The sequence below is a fragment of the Lipotes vexillifer genome, unplaced genomic scaffold (assembly GCF_000442215.2).
Source record: "Lipotes vexillifer unplaced genomic scaffold, Lipotes_vexillifer_v1.1 scaffold75, whole genome shotgun sequence".
NCBI lineage: Eukaryota > Metazoa > Chordata > Mammalia > Artiodactyla > Lipotidae > Lipotes > Lipotes vexillifer.
The window spans coordinates 1,903,748-1,921,547 of record NW_006771517.1 but is presented as its reverse complement, the minus strand read 5'-3'; the positions used below and the strand labels follow the sequence as shown (position 1 = coordinate 1,921,547).

At 40.6% G+C, this 17,800-nt stretch overlaps 1 protein-coding gene across 1 annotated transcript in view; it reads left to right on the top strand.

Annotated features, from left to right (window-relative positions):
* Positions 1 to 17,663: 17,663 nt before the first annotated feature.
* Positions 17,664 to 17,800, top strand: part of TTLL9 (tubulin tyrosine ligase like 9) — a 46,329-nt gene continuing 46,192 nt past the window's right edge. The window contains 1 exon segment of the mRNA XM_007446897.1: positions 17,664 to 17,767. Coding sequence (XP_007446959.1) covers positions 17,664 to 17,767 — 104 coding nt within the window.

Below are 17,800 nucleotides of genomic sequence, written 5' to 3'. Positions count from 1 at the left end.
ACTCTTTCCTGGTCACTGATTTGCATTCACTTCCTCAAACATGCTTCACTCTGTCTTCCAATTTTGTACATGCTGTTCCCTCTGCCTGGAATGCCCCTTTACCAGATGAACTCCCATTTCCTCCTGGAAGTCTCTGCTGACCCCAATTAGATTGGTTAGACCTCACTGTTATGCATTCCCAAAACATCCTAAACTTCCTCTATCATAGTACTGATTTTCTTTTATTACTATGGCTTGTTTTTCATTTAGAAAAAAAAAGAAAAACAAATCCAGATAAGAATATTTTGACCTATTTGCTTCAACTGGGTTCTTTAAAAAAAACCATTTCAAATTAACTTGACGTAGTTGAAGTTTCCTCTCCTCTCTCCTCCTCCTTAATTCTCTCCCCACAGGCAACGCTGTCATGAATTGGGTGTGCATCTTTCCAGTCTGTGTTTTTAAACTTGTAATACCTATATGCCCATAAATATATGGAATATGCTTTTGTATGTGTGTTTATAATTAACACAAATGTAACCTTTAAAAATATTTATCATTCTACAACTTTCTTTTATTGATCCCACAATAGGTTTGGGGGATATTTCCATGTTGATATAGAGCTGGATCATTCATTTTAATCACTGTATAGTATTTTTTTATTAGGGTATATCCCCTTTTATTCATCCATCACCCTACCAGTGGACATTTAAATCATTTCTAATATTTTCCACTAATATAAAGAATGCTTTATATTATATGCAAAGAACATCCTTATACATACGACCTATGCACAAGTGTTCGAATTTCTTTAGGGAAGGTTGTCACCTCACACATTAGCTGTAAAACAAAAGGTAGTCCATGGATTGTGCAGCTGTATTCAGAGAGCCTATGGGCTGTATATCCAGTAGTTGAATCGACGAGTTGTAAGGTGTGTGCCTTTTCAACTTTATGAGATATTGCCAAATTGCCTTCCAAAGTGTGAATGTAATCATGTAAAGATTCCTGTTCCCCAACATGCTCACAGACACTTGGCACGCATATGTGTTTTAATTTTGTCTAGTTGATGTATTTAAAATCATCTCTTATAATTATTTTGATTTATGTATCTCAGTTGCCTATTGGCAATTCAAGTTTTTTTCCGCTGAAAATTCCCTATTTATATATTTTGTTCACTTTTCTTTTGCAGATTGTGGGGGAGAGTCTTTCTTAATCGTTTTCAGGAGTTCTTTGAATGCTTGCCCTTTGTTATATAGGTTGCAGACTCTCCTAGTCTATTGCTTGTCTTTTAATCCAATTTGCAATGTCTTCTGTTTCATGGCAGTTTAAATTTTGAGAGAGTCACAGATCAATTTTTCCCTTATGAGTTGTGCTTTATTAAGAAATCCTTCTTCACCATAGAGTCATAAAATTATATCTATCTGTGTATGTATGTATATACAGTTGGCCCTTGAACAACATGTTTTGAACTAAGCAGGTCCACGTATATGCAGATTTTTTTCAATAAACATGTACTACAGTACTATCCAATCGGAGGTTGGTTGAATCCAAGGATGTGGAACCGTCTATAGGGAAGGCCAGCTGTAAAGCTATAGGTGGTTTTTCAACTGCTTGGGGTTGGCACCCCTAACTTCCGCATTGTTCAAGGGTCAGCTGTAGTCCGAAATATTTGTTTGCCATATTTATTCTTTAATCCACTTGAATTAGGTATCTTATTTTTTATTCCTATGGAATGCCAGTTTCTCAGTGCCATTTACTGAGTTCTCCATCCTTTCCCTTCTGATTTATGATGCCACCTCTATGGTACATCAAGTACACACACACACACACACACACACACACACACCTGTGTCTGTTTCTAGGATCTCCATTGTATTCCATTAATATTTGCCTCTCCCTGCACCATAATGTGACTTAATAGGCAGAGAAATATCTCCTTTCCCCAACAAATACACTTTGTTGTTTTGGTTTGATAAGGCTCTCAAAAATCCTGATTGTATTTGGGAAAATACATGTCTTTATGATGTTGAGTCTTCCCATCCACGTACATGGTATATCCCTCCACTTATTCAGGCCTTCTCTAATGTCCTTCAATAATGTTTTGTAATTTTCTCTATGAGAATATTAACTCCACAATCCTTATTGGTTTTGTTCACTGCTGTATCCTCAGAGTCAAGAATGGGGCAAGACATAGAGTAGATGCTTAATAATAATTTGTTGTTTAATGAATGTCTTGCATATATTTTGTTAGATACATTCCTACATAACTTACGTTTTGTTGGTATAAAACAACAACAACAACAAAATTTTTTTAATAGTTTCTAGTCAGCTATATAGATATAGGTATATAGATTCCAGGGCAGTGGGGAAGTGAGGCAAGGAAGGACAGGGAGCCAATACAGGGTGCAATGACGAATAAATTGCCACCTCAGGTTATACGCAGGGGAGAGACAAGATCAGATTTGTGTTTTAAAGGGCTCTTTGCCTGCAGTGCAGAGAATGAATTGGAATGGATAGGGCAAAGTGGGCACAACTAGACAGGAGCCTACTGCAGGCATTGAGGCGAGTCCTAGCATAGTTGGTGCCTAAGAATTAGAGTGACTGGGAGAGATCAGAAGTGACCGATTGGCCAGGTGACCAACTGACCAGGTAACTCAGTGAGGGACCGAGTAAGGAAACTTAGAACCATCGCATTGACCAAAAACTGACAACTTTTCAGACGCAGCGCTATTAGTTCAACCGAAGTGCAGCCGGAGGAGACGCCAGGCAGTGAGTGCGCGCGGCTGGCAGCTGGTCTCTGGCCCGGTGTGCCCCAGGGTCGCGGAGGCGTGGGGCTGGGAGAGAAAGTAAGGGGAGTAGAGGGGTCCGGGCCGCAATGACACGCAAGGGCTTCAATCAGCTCGAGTCTGCGAGCTGCGCCAAACGGCGTGTCCTTGCCTCATCCAATCAGAGCGGCAGATCCTTCCCTCCGTCGCCTTGGCAACGGGACGCAAACGCTCGAGCGGGACGCAGTGACGGTTTGGGTCGGGCCCTGGGGAATCGTATCATGTCGCGACAGAAGGTAGGGGTGCCCCTCGATCGAGATGTTCCATCGTTCCAGAGAGGGAGGGAAATCGCGGAGGGATTCAGAAGTTGTGGGGTCCTCGTGGAGGGATTCCGGTTAGAATGGGAAGAAAATGATGAGTTCAGAGAAAAAACTACAAGTCCCGGCATGCCGCGCAACGCCGGAGTTCCTGCGAGAGTCCAAGAAACCCAGTTTGCCGGCGGGAAATTTATGAAACTCTAGGATTCTAAACTGTACTCAGCGATTTCCGTGACCCCCGGGGAAACTCAGAATTTCGGATTTCCTGGCCTGGAAAAGCTCTTAGAGATCTTTTCACCCCGCGCCGTCTTGCGACTCGCTCATCCATCTATAATCCATCCATCCCTCTATCCATCCACCCCCAAAACGCTAATGTGTTTTTTTCCCAGGCGACCCCAGTGCTGGCCAATGGGGCCACAGAGGTGAATCTGGCAAGCCCCTGCCCTCTAGGAGTGCACAGGCCAACTCCCCCATTTCAGAAGTGGGAAAGATTAGACCCAGAGAGAGGAATGAATTACTCTAGAATCCAGCTCTCCCACCCCAACCTGCTTCTTATCCCGTGTTGCACCTCTGATGAATGGTACCTAAAGAAATAAATTTCTTTATTTCCCTCCCAGAGCATTAAAATGAGTGATTACATTGGGCCCACCTGTATACTTCAGGATAATCTCTTTGTTTTAAAGTCAGTTGATTCCAAACCTTAATTCCTTCTACAACCTTAATTTCCCTTTGCCATGTAATGTAACACATTCACAGGTTCTAGGGATTAGAACATGGACACATTTTTTAAAATTGTTTTTTAAATTAAATTAATGTATTTATTTATTCTTGGCTGCGCTGATCTTCGTTGCTGCGCGCGAGCTTTTGCAAGCGGGGTCTACTCTTTGTTGTGGTGTGCGGGTTTCTCATGGCCGTGGCTTTTCTTGTTGCAGAGCATGGGCTCTAGGCGTGTCGGCTTCAGTAGTAGTGGCGCACGGGCTTAGTTGCTCTGCTCTGCGGCACGTGGGATCTTCCCGGACCAGGGCTTGAACCTGTGTCCCCTGCATTGGCAGGCGAATTCTTAACCACTGCGCCACCAGGGAAGCCCGAGGACATGGACACATTTTGAGGGAGCATTATTTTGTTTACCACAATATACTATTATCAAATAATTGGAAAATTAAAAATTTACAATAGCATCACAAAATCAAATACCTATGAATAAATCTAATTAAAAATGTTCAAGACTTCTATACTGAAAACTAGAAGACATTGTGGAAAGAAATTGAAGACTTAAATTAATAGAGATAGACCATATTCATGGAATGATGAACTCAATAGTTTATGGTGTCACTTCTTCCCCAAATGATCTGTACATTCAATACAATCCCAATAAAAAAACCCAACATACTTTTTGTGATAGAATAGCAAACTGATCCTAACATTTTTTAAAAAATTAATTAACTAATTAATTTTGGGATGCGTTGGGTCTTCATTGCTGCATGGGGGCTTTCTCTAGTTTGTAGAGAGCGGGGGCTACTCTTCATTGTGATGCGAGGGCTTCTCATTGCGGTGGCTTCTCTTGTTGCAGAGCATGGGCTCTAGGCGCACGGGCTTCAGTAGTTGTGGCACTTGGTCCCAGCTGCTCCGCGGCATGTGGGATCTTCCTGGACCAGGGCTTGAACCCATGTCCCCTGCATTGGCAGGCAGATTCTTAACCACTGCACCACCAGGGAAGTCTGATCCTAACATTTATACTGAAGTCCAAAGGACCTCAAATTGCAAAGACAATCTTGAAAAAAAATAAGTTTGACTTACGCTACCTGATTTCAAAGATTTACTAGAAAGCTATGGTAATTAAGACAGTGTGGTAGTGACATAAGGGTAGACAAATAAGTCAATAGAACAAAATAAAGTCTAGAGATAGACCTACATATACATAGTCAATTGAATTTTGACAGAAGAGGCAAGGCAATTCAGTGAGGAAAGGGAAGGTTTTTCAAGCAAAGACTCTGGAGCAACTGAATAAACATACATAAACATATGAGAATAGAAAAGATATGAAAAAAGATTAGGACACTTGACTAGTTCTGGAGGAATTAGAGGGGCTCTATCCCCTTCCACTGGCTTTTTGAGGGGTAGGATTGTGTGGTAGGCAGAATTCTAAGGTGGCCCCCAAGATTCCCATCCTCAGTGTACACACCTTGTATAATTCCCTCCCTTGAGTGTCCATGGAGCCTGTGAATTTGATGGGATAGTTATTACCATGATTACAATACATTATATAAGACTCTGCCATAGCTGACTTGGAGTGGGGGGAGGGTTGGAAATCAGAAGGACATGCTCCTGTTGGCCTGGAAGAAAAGCAACATCTATGTTGTGAACTGCCTATGGGGGCCACTTCAAAAGGAACTGCAAGTGGCCTCTAGAGCTGAGAGCAGTCCCAGCCAATGACTAGCAAGTAAACAGGGACCTCAGTCCTACAACCCCAAGTAACAATTCTGCCAACAATCTGGATGATCTTGGAAGAGAACCCCAAGCCCCAGAGGAGAAATACAACTCCAGCCATCACCTTGATTGTAGCCTTGCAAGACCTGAGCAGAGGATCCAGCTAAGATGTGCCCAGATTCCTGGTCCAAGGAAACTGTGAGATATAGATTTGCACTGTTTTAAGCCACTAAGTTTGTGGTAATTTGTTGTGCAGTGCAGCAGTAGAAAACTAATACAGATGGCACGTCTGTCCAAGGTGCAAAGGTCATCCTGCATCGGACCAATTTCTAGTTCTTTTTTCATATCTGCCTTAGGGATTAGTCTTATCAGGACTGAGGGTGAAACTGTTTTGGACATAGTTGGAGGAGAATAATACCTACCACCCTTTGAGGATTTGGAAGGTCCATTTTGGGTAGAAGGAATTAACATTGCTCTGAGTCTTTGACCCAGCTCCTCCTGGATCATGGGTCTAATCAAACATTCAAGGTTAGAGTAGGTCCACATCCTTCTCACAGAGCCTGCTGAGTTCAGCCCTCAAACAGGGGTTAATGGTTGGACTTTTAGAGCATTGAAAACCGGACGTTCACTATACTGGTCATGCCTGTGGAGTAAGCCTACAGTGAGGTGGACCCTTGGATTCTTGGGGGTTCATTTCAAGGACCAAGTTACTAGGCACATGTTGACTAATAAGAAATTGGCCAGGCTGAACCTTCATGTCATAGCATCTGGGCAGTGTTGAGTCTGATAGTTTGAGCATTTTAATATCTACAGTTAAGTCGATTTGGGAAGCAGGGTAGATATGCATAAAATTACATCACTTTCCTTTTCTCATTGCAGAATCAAAATTACAAGGGGCATGGACTGCCAAAGGGAAAAGAGCGGTGAGTGATCCCACCCAATCCAGTAAACCCAGAACTAACTGCCTGCTTGCTTGCTGCCTTCCTTCCTTCCCTTTGTCCATCCCTCCCTCCCCACTTCTTTACTTAAATAATGATAATGATAATAAACAATTAGTGAGCACTTACCATGTGCCAGGCCCTGAGCTTGTTACTTTACTTGTATATCTCATCGAATCCTTACCACAATTCTTTGAAATAGATACTACTCTTATGTCCACTTTACAGATGGGGAAACTGAAGCTCAGGGAGGCTAAGTTACTTGCTCAAGACCATAGCATCTGTTAGTGGCAGAGCTTGTTGGACTCCATGGCCCATGTTGTGTCTAACTGTGTTTCCTTGCCTCCTTCAACAACCATGTGAAGTTGACTTGATGATGCAAATGTCAACTGCACTGTGAACTTCTGCATCGCTCTGCATCAATAACCTGGTTATAGAACTCAGCACCTCTTTGGATTTCTTAAAAATAATCCACTTGCACAAAGCAGGAGTGAGCAATGCAGACTTTACTGAAGATTTTTGTGGGAATTAGGGGAGGTAATTTACATTGCACACACCATGGCAAAAATTTTAGGATTTTCTATTCCCTATTTCATTATATATTTCTGTTCTTTCTAATGCCCTTCCTGGCTACACCACCTCTGGGGCAGGCATGCATGGCCTCTGACCTTTCTCTCATGCAGCACCCATCTTCTCTGCCTTCTTTGTCTCTGTACTGACTCCTTTCCACCAATTTCAAACCTTTCACTCTTGCATGCACAGTGTTCCACTGTGTTCCAGCTCCTGGCCCTAAACTTACACACCCACTCCCACCTCAACAAAACAAAGAGCACTTCAGTTAACAGGACCCATCCATCTGTTTGATCAAGGCAGATATTGATTAGAAATACATTTAGCTACAAGTAACAGGAAACCCAACTAATAGTACCTTTAAAAAATTGTATTTCTTTTCCTCTTGTAACAAAGAGTCTGGAGGGCTGGTGCAGTGGTTCAACAATGTCAGAGTTAGTGTCTCTGTGATTGCCTTCACATTTTCCTGATGGACACCAAGTGGCTGCTATAGCTTCAGCCTTCATGTCATGATCAAGATGGGAAGCAGGGGGGAGGGCAGACTCAAGCCATCTCTCTCTCAAATCAAAAGAATAAACACTTCCCAGGAACCTACCCTCCTTAGCAGTTTTATCTTATTGACCCAAATTGTGTCACATGGACACCCCTAGCTGCCCGAGTGGCTAGGAATAAAAGTTACATAAGTGGCATTATACTGTTATATTCTGCACCCTGCTTTTGTCTCACGAAATTATACTTTCAGTATTTATCCATGTTGGTGCATGTAGCTCTGGATACATTTTAACTACTGTATGAGTTCCATTATATACCACAAGTTATTTATCTATCTGCCTTCTGAAAGGCACTTAGGTTGTGTCTTATATTGGTTTCCTCCAGAAGCAGACCCTGAGATAAGGATGTGAGAGCAGATCGTTTATCTGGAAGGTGATTCTAGTAAGCATCGGCAGGGAAGTGGGGAAGTGAGACAGCTCAGGGAAAGAAACCAATAAAAAGTGCATTATTGACAGGTTATTGCTGTGGGCAAGTGGGGCTCCATCCCACTGGGGATTCCTATGAGATAGCGTAGAACACACCGTAGACTTACCCCAACTGAGTGATGAAAGAGCTGGAGGATTTATCCATAAACTTCAGTCATCATTGGTTTTTTTTTTTTTTTTTTTTTTTGCGGTACGCGGGCCTCTCACTGTTGTGGCGTCTCCCATTGCGGAGCACAGGCTCCGGACGCGCAGGCTCAGCGGCCATGGCTCACGGGCCCAGCCGCTTCGCGGCATGTGGGATCTTCCCGGACTGGGGCACGAACCCATGTCCCCTGCATCGGCAGGCGGACTCTCAACCACTGCGCCACCAGGGAAGCCCCATCATTGGTTTTATGCTGCTGTTTTATGCTGCTGGGGGGAGGGCAGTTAACTCCCTGGTACTTCAGATCTACTCCAAGCACTGGCTGAGCAGACCAAGGGCTAGAAGAAGACTTCAGGTAAAGAGCTGCAGGTGCTGGCAGAGGAAAGCCCTGTGATTTGCATGCACAGGAACGGCAAATGCCCAAGGGATAAGGATGGACCACCAACAGTGTGTGCTGCAAATTACTTCCATAAAAATATTATGAACATCCTTGTATGTATATTGCCGAGTACATATGTAGGGTATCTACCTAGGGTGTAGATCTAGGATAGAATTGCTGGGTGTAGAGTATATGCACATTCAACTTCCTAAATACTGTCATGTGGTTCTTCAAAGTGCCTTCTACTGGCAGAGGAGGATTTTCCATTTTAGCACATTGTTGCTAAAACTTGGACTTTTAGATTTTTGCCAGTCTAATGTGTATGAAATAGTAATCGATGGTTTTAATATGCCAAATTTTTCTCCAAAAGTTTATCCAATTTACACTCTCATCAGCATCGCTATCATTTCTCCACATTCTTGCAAACACTTGGTATTTGCCTGAGTTTAAATATTTTCTCCAATCTGATGGATTTGAACTTGTATTTCTTTACTGTTTTGGATTAGCTTTAAATATTTTACTACTTTAGAACAGTAGTTTTCAAAATTTGACCTCAGGATCCCTTTACAACTTAAAAATCATTGTGGACTGTAATAAATTTTGTTTATGCGGCTTATACTTATCAATATTTACCACATTAGGAATTTTAAATGATAAATTTAAAAAATACTTATTTATTAATTCATTTAAACAGCAATCACATACTCATTACATGGAAGCATAAATAATATATTTTTATGAACTATAACTATTTTCTCCCTCCCCCAAATTTACTGAAATGAGTGGTGGTTGTTTTACATTTTTTGTGAGGCTCTTCAATGTCTGGTTTAATAGAAAACATTCAGCTTCTCAAATTTTCTGTATTCAATCTGTTGTGATACGTTATTTTGCCTGAAGAGTAGGAAGAAAATCTAGCCTCACAAAGATATGTTGTTGAAAGGGGAGGACTTTGTGTACCCCTGAGAGTTGGGGACCTTGAGGAGTACTTGGACCACACATCAAGAACCACTGCTTTGGGACTTCCCTGGTGGTGCAGTGGTTAAAAATCTGCCTGCCAATGCAGGGGACACGGTTTCCATCTCTGGTCCAGGAAGATCCCACATGCTTCGGAGCAACTGAGCCCGAGTGCCACAACTACTGAGCCTGCGCTCTAGACCCCGTGAGCCACAGCTACTGAGCCCACATACCACAACTACTGAAGCCCATGCCTAGAGCCAGTGCTCCACAACAAGAGAAGCCCGCGCACGCCATTGAAGAGTAACCCCGGCTTGCCACAACTAGAGAAAGCAACGAAGACCCAATGCAGCCAATAAATAAATAAATAAATTTATTAAAAAAAAAAAAAAAGAACCACTGCTCTAGGGAATTACAATATGCATCCTTAATTTATCACCATCTACCTTGACTCAATATTATACCACTTCGTGTACAACATAAGAGCCCTAGAACAGCATGCTCTGTTTACTCCCCTCCCATCTTTCGTGCTGCTATTTTTGTCATATATTTTACTTGTAAATATATTATAAACCCTACAATACATTCTTTTTTTTTTTTTTACAATGTAGTTTTTTGTTGTTGTTGTTTTTACTTTTTGGCCACACCACCTGGCACATGGGATCTTAGCTCCCTGACCAGTGATCAAACCCTCAGCCCCTGCACTGGAAGCATGGAGTCTTAACCACCAGGGAAGTCCCAGCCCTACAATACATTCTCATTATATTCACTTTACATAGTTAACTGTTTGTTTTTTTTAATTAAGATATCGAAGAAAGTATTTCAAATTTACTCCACTCTTTATCCCTTCTTATAGGTCTGAATCTCCTTCTGGTATAAGTTTCCTTCTACCTGAAGAACCTTCCTTTAAAATCCTTAAAAGATGATGTCCCTTTGTCTTTAGGCTTGCATTGTCTCTGATGAGAAGTCAGCTGTGCTTTACACTGTCTCCCCACCACCGCCCCGGCAGTTACACATACACATACACGCACACACCTGTATGTGTCTTTTTCCCTTGTCTGTTTTTAAGACTTCTCTGGTTTGCAGAAATTTGACTATAGTTTGTTTGCCTTTGTGTATGTGTGTGTGTGTGTTTTGTATTTATTCTGCTTGGAGTTAATTGAGCTTCTTGGATCTGTGACTTGATAATTTAGTCAAACTTGGAAATTTTTCAGCCATCATTTTTTTGAAAAATATTTTCCGTCCTATTTGCTCCCATCTCCTTCTGGGATTCCAGTTACATGTATGTTAGGTTGCTTGATATTATCCCATAAGGCACTGAGATTCTGTTCTTCTAAATTTTTTCTTTCTCTAATTCAGATTGAATAATTTCTATTGACCTGTCTTCAAATTTATTATCTTAAATTTTTTTCCAGCTTTATTGAGATATAATTGGCATAAAACATTGTATGATTTAAGGTGGACAATGTGATGATTTGATACACATATATATATATTGTAAAATGTTTACAACAATAAGGTTAGTTAACACATCCTTCACCTCACATAACTACCATTTTGTTGTTGTTGTTATGGTGAGAACACTTAAGATATACTTGAGAACACTTAAGGTCTACTCTGAGCAACTTTTAAGTCTATCATACAGTATAGTCACAATGCTGTACATTATATCCTCAAAACTCATTCCTCTTATAACTAGAAATTTGTACCCTTTGACTAACATTACTATCCTTATTTCTACAATGTCCAATCCCCTGTTGAGCTCATCCTATGAATTTTTAATTTCAGATACTATAATTTTCAGTTCTACATTTTTCCATTTTGGTTCTTTTTTAGACTTTCAGCGTCTTTTCTGCAATAACTCATTATATTAAGTGTAATTAAATATATTTAATATATATTTAATATAATTAAATATATTTACTCATTATATCCACCTTTTCACGTAAATTCTTTTTTTTTCATCTTTATTGGAGTATAATTGCTTTACAATGGTGTGTTAGTTTCTGCTTTATAACAAAGTGAATCAGTTATACATATACATATGTTCCCATATCTCTTCCCTCTTGCGTCTCCCTCCCACCCTCCCTATTCCACCCCTCTAGGTGGTCACAAACCACCGAGCTGATCTCCCTGTGCTCTGCAGCTGCTTCTCACTAGCTATCTATTTTGCGTTTGGTAGTGTGTATATGTCCATGCCACTCTCTCACTTTGCATGTAAATTCTTTAACACATTTATAATATCTGTTTAAAGTCTTTAATAATTCCAATAATTGGGTCATTTATGAGTTATGTATATATAACAGAACTCTATAACAAAATATAGAGTTTTTCCTCTTGATCATGCATTACATTTTTCTGCTTTATTATTGCATGTCGTATATTTTTTATATTCCATTCTGGTCATTGTGTATAAAAAACAGTGAAGACCAAAAAATTACACACACCCACACCCACACCCACATATGTGTATGTGTGTGTGTGTATACAGGCATACATCATTTTATTGTGTTTTGCTTTATTGCAGTTTACAGATATTATGTTTTTTACAAATTGAAGGTTTGCGGCAACCCTGCATCAACAAAGTCTATTGGTACCATTTTTCCAACAGAATTTGCTCCCTTCGTGTCTGTGTCATGCTTTGGTAATTCTCACAATATTTCAAACTGTTTCATGATTATTATATTTGTTATGATGATCTGTCATCAGCAATCTTTGATGTTACTACTACAACTCACTGAAGGCTCCGATGATGGTTAACTTATTTTAGCAATGAATTATTTTTTAATTAAGATATGTACATTTTTAAAAAGACACGATGCTATTGCACACTTAATAGACTACAGTATAGTGTAAACATAACTTTTATATGCACTGGGAACATGGGTTGGACTAAAGCTTTAATTACACTGAGTTCACCCCAAGCCTAGCCTCCTGTACTGCTGTTTTGAGCTTGTTAGTATTTGACCTGGGAGGAGATTGGACTGCAGTTCATTTTTTTTGTTTGTTTGTTTGATTTTTGTTGTTGTTGTTGTTGTTGTTCATGTTTGAATTCAATTCTGGCAGGGCTGCCGGAATGCAAACACCATGTAAACATGCAGGAGTCTGGGTTTTCTCTCAGCTGTACTGTTTTCTCTACTGTTCCTTTCTTAAGCAAATTTGCCAGAATCTGGTTTTGTTTGGTTTGGCTTTGGAATGGGCCCTTCCAGATTTTGATTTGTTTTGCCATCCTACATATCGTATAAGCTCAGCTGATTTCTCCTGGTGCCACAAGCTCTCTCTTCCACGGCTGGATTGCTCCTCCACTTGCCCACCCCAGGCCCGGCAGCCAGCCCAGATCTGGAAACGGCTGCATCTCTCTGCTCCCCCCCATGAAGGGGCCTTGTTTCTCTCTGGAATCAGTTCATCAAGTTTTCTTTTGTCTATTGCTCTCCACTAGCCCCATGGACAAGTATATTTATTTTGTACATTTTTTTCTCATTGTTACTATAGGATTGAAAGTCTTTTACATTCTTTTACATCATAACCAAAAGCAGAAGTCCTCTCCCTGGTATTTTAATTTACATTTCTTAGTTATTGGTAAGGTTGAGTGTCTTTTAACACGCTTGTTGGTCATTTAAATTTCCTGTGCTATTAATTGCCTGTTCATAGCTTGTAGATACTTTTCTATTGAGTTTGTCTTTTTCTTAATGATTTGTAGTCGTTCTTTATGTACTTGGTCCAAATCTCCTATGGATTATAAGCTCCGCAAATATTTTTTCTTAATCTATAGGTAGTCCTTTAACTTTATTTGTGGTATATTTTGTTATAGAGTTCTGTTATATATACAGAAAGTTGAGTATATCATAATTTTACAGCTCAGTGAATTTTCATAAACTTAATATACCCACATCAGGAAACAGAACATCACCAGCATGCCCTCTTCTAATCATTGCTCGATAAAGGTAGCCATTAGCCAGACATCTAAAGATGTGTTGGGAATTCCCTGGCAGTCCAGTTAGGACTCCGCACTTTCACTGCCAAGGGCCTGGTTCAATCCCTGATCAGGGAAATAAGATCCTGCAAGTTGTACAGCCAAAAAAAAAAACTGTTAATTTTTAAAATTGAATATTTTAATTGTGGATTCATATGCAGTTGTAAGAAATAATACAGAGAGATCTTATGTGCTCTTTACCCAATTCCCCCCAGTGGTAACAGAGTAAAACTATAGCACAGCATCCAACTAGGATATTGACATTGATACAGTCAAGATAGGGAATACTTCCATCACCAAAAGGATCCCTCATAGTGCCTTTTATAACCACACCTACTTCCCCTCCCTCCCCCTCTTCCTCCCCATCCCAACGTACCCTATCTTTAACCCCCAGCAACTGTTGTTCTGTTCTCTTTTCAATGATTTTGTCCTTTCAAAGAGTTTTTTTTTTTTTTTGCGGTACGCAAGCCTCTCACTGTTGTGGTCTCTCCCGTTGCGGAGCACAGGCTCTGGACGCGCAGGCTCAGCAGCCATGGCTCACGGGCCCAGCCGCCCCGCGGCATGTGGGATCTTCCCGGACCAGGGCACGAACCCATGTCCCCTGCATCGGCAGGCGGACTCTCAACCACTGTGCCATCAGGGAAGCCCCAGAGTTTTTATAATGGAATCACACATTATATACTAACCTTTTGGGACTGACCTTTTTCACTCAGCAGCTTCGCTAGAGATATATTCAGGTTGTTGAGTGCATAAACAGTTCATTCCTTTTTATTGCTGACTAGTATTCCAGGGAACGGATATACCACCATGCGTTTAACCACTTACCTATTGAAAGACATCTGGGTTTTCTTCCAGTCTGGGGCTATTATGAATAAAGCTGTTATGAACATTCAAGTACAGGTTTGTGTGTTAGTTTTCATTTCACTGGGGTAAATGCCCAAGAGTACAATTGCTGGGTTATATGGTAGTCGCATGCTTAGTTTTTTAAGAAACTGCCAAATTATTTTCCAAGGTGGCTGTACCATTTTATATTCCCGTCAGCGATGTATGAGTGATTCAGTTTCTCTGTGTCCTTTCCAGCAGCTGGTGTTGTCAGAGTTTTTTATTTTAGCCATTCTGATACTTGTGTATTTCTATATCATTGTGGTTTTAATTTGTACTTCCCTAATGATAAACGATGTTGAACATCTTTCCATGTGCTCATTTGTCATCTGTATATCCTCTTTGGTGAAATATCTGTTCATGTCTTTTGCCCATTTTCTAATTGGATTTTCTTTTTAATGTTGAGTTTTGAGAATTCTTTATGTATTCTAGATAGTAGTCCTTTGTCAAATATGTGGTTGCAAATATTTTCTCCTAGGCTGTACCTTGCCTTTTCATTGACTTAACAGAGTCCTTTAAAGAGCAGAAATTGTTAAGTTTGAAGGTGTCCAATTTATCAGTTTTCCCTTTTATGGAGCATGCTCGTAGTGTCAAATCTAAAAATTCTTTGCCTAGCTCTTAGATCCCAAAGATTTTCCTCTGTTTTATAATTTTACATTTTACACTTAAGTTTGTGATCCATTTTGAGTTAAAGTATAAAGTACTTTATACTTTATATAAAGTATGAGGTTTAAGCCTAGGTTCATTTTTTGCATGTGCATATCCAGTTCTCCAGCACCATTTATTGAAAAGGCTATTCTTCCTCCATTGAATTGCTTTTGTTCATTTGTCAAAATTCAGTTGGGCAGGGACTTCCCTGGTGGTCCAGCAGTTAAGACTCCATGGTCCCAGTGCAGGGGGCCCAGGTTTGATCCCTGGTCAGGGAACTAGATCCCGCATGCTGCAGCCAAGGGCCCACACACAGCCAAATAAATAATTGCTAAAAATTCAGTTGGGCATATTTGTGCGGGTCCATCTCTTGGTTGTTTGTTTGTTGTTGGTTGGTTGGTTGTTCTCTTGGTCTTTGTATCTCTTTCTCTGTGAATACCACACAGTCTTGATTATTGCAGCTACATAATGTTTTGAAATTGGTTAGACTGATTTACCCCACTTTATTCTTCTTTTCAAAATTGTTTTAGATATTCTAGTTCTAATATCTTTGCCTTTCCACATACATTTTAGAATTATCTATATCTACAAAAAAATCTTACTGGGATTTTGATCTCAGGAATCACACTAAGTCTGCACACCAGTTTGGGAAGAATTGACATCTCTACTCTGCTGAGTCCTCCAATCCATGAACACGGTGGGGCTCTCAATTTATCTAGACCTTCTCTGAATTTTTGCATCAGCATTTTGTAGTTTTTAGTACATAATTCCTGCATATGTTGTGTTAGATTTGCACCTAAATATTGCTCTTTTTAAAAGTAATAGTTGTAAACTGTATTTTTAATTTCAGAGTTCATGTGTTCATTGATAGTATATAGAAATATAACTGATTTGTACGTTCATCTTATATCCTGTGATCTCACTGTACTCACCTATTAGTTCATGAATTGATTTTTAGATTCCGTGGGAATTTTTACACAGTCTTCTGCAATTTTTACACAGTCTTCCTTTCTGATCTACGTCCCTTTTATTGACTTATTGCACTGGTTGGAACTTCTAGTGCTATGTTGAATAAGAGTTGTAAGAGTGGACACCCTTGCTTTCTTCCAGTGTTCTTCACATATTCTTCAAATGTGTTCTTAATTACTCATTGAAACATTTTTATGATGGCTGCTTTAAAATATTTGTCAGATCATTCTAACACATCTGCCATTTTGGCATTGGTATCTATTGATTTTTTTAAACATTTTTATTGGAGTATAATTGCTTTACAATGGTGTGTTAGTTTCTGCTTTATAACAAAGTGAATCAGTTATACATATACATATGTTCCCATATCTCTTCCCTCTTGGGTATCTATTGATTTTTCTTAGTCATATTGAGATTTTCCTGATTCTTGGTATGACAAGTGATTTTCAGTTGAAACCTGAACATTTGGGGTATATTATGCCATAGAACTCTGGATCTTGTTTAAACCTCTTTTAGGTGACATTTTCTGACATCACTCTGGCCAGGGAAGGGGGCATGGTACCATCTCATTACTACCAAAGAGTGTAGAATTCCAGGCTCCCCACTTGACCTCCATTGACACTTGAGGGTGAAGGGGGTTCCTTCTTACTGCTGGGTGGAATAGGAGCTCTGGTTCCACTCGGCCTTTGCTGATACCACCCTGGCCGGGAGGGTTAGGAGTTCCTTGCTACTGCTCCCTACCTGACTCACATGAACACCACAGGAAGTGCAGCCTCATTACCACTGGGTGGTATTGAAAGTCCTGACTCTCCACTAGGCCTCCGTTGACATCAGCCCAAGGGAGAGGGGTGCCTCCTTACTGCCAGGTGGGGGTGGAAGCCCAGGCACATGATCTCCACTGACACAGCAGGGGTGGGCACCTCACTACCACCTGCTAGGGATGAAAGTCCCGGCTACATCTTTGACCTTCTCTGACACCAGCCTAGCCAGGGGTCTTGGGGGATATTGGGTACCTTGTTACAACCTGGTGGGCAGTCTAGATTCCCCACTCAGCCTTTGCTAGCATAAGTGAGGGTGGGCCACAGATTTGTTTCTGCCGGGGTTGGCCAGAGTAGAGAAGTTATTGTCTTAAGTGTTCCTTTCCTGGTTTTGTCAGCTGGAGAGAGCAGGCTTTTGTTGGACGTTTTTTTTGTCTGTGCCCTTTGGTGTTTCAGACTTGCTGGCTTCTTCATCTCCACATCTGGGATCTATGAGGCAAAAAGGTAACCCAGGGAATTCACCACATGCTGTTCCACAGGTCCTGAGGTCCTTAGCCGATCTGCCTTCTTCTGTCCACCTTTCAGGGTCTTCTTATACTTGTTTCATATCTAATGTCCTGGGGTTTTAGTTGTCCTGGTAGGAGGAAAAGGGAAAAGTATATCCATTCCATCTTCTCAGATGAGTGACAGAAAAGGGGATTTGCAAAAACATATCACTTAGTATAAGGATTAGCCATGGCATATGTAAAGAAACCAGACCATGAAAGGCACTGAAGACAATGATTGCTATTATTTTTCAATGATTCAAAGATTCTATCATTCTCAATTTGATTATTTTGTTTCATGCTATGATGCTAAATTCTAAAATTCAGTAATTCTATGTTTTGGCATTTCCATGTATGGAACTTGACCTTTCTTCCTTTCCCTTTTATCCTATCCCTGGACTGTCCTATGGAAATAGTTGATTCTGAGCAAGTGTTCCATTGCCATGTCTTGCAGAGAGCAGAGAGCATCAATCCGGTTCAAGACCACTCTTATGAATACTCTCATGGATGTCCTTCGCCACAGGCCAGGATGGGTGGAAGTAAAGGAGTAAGAAACCCTCACCCCCAGCCTTGTCTCTCT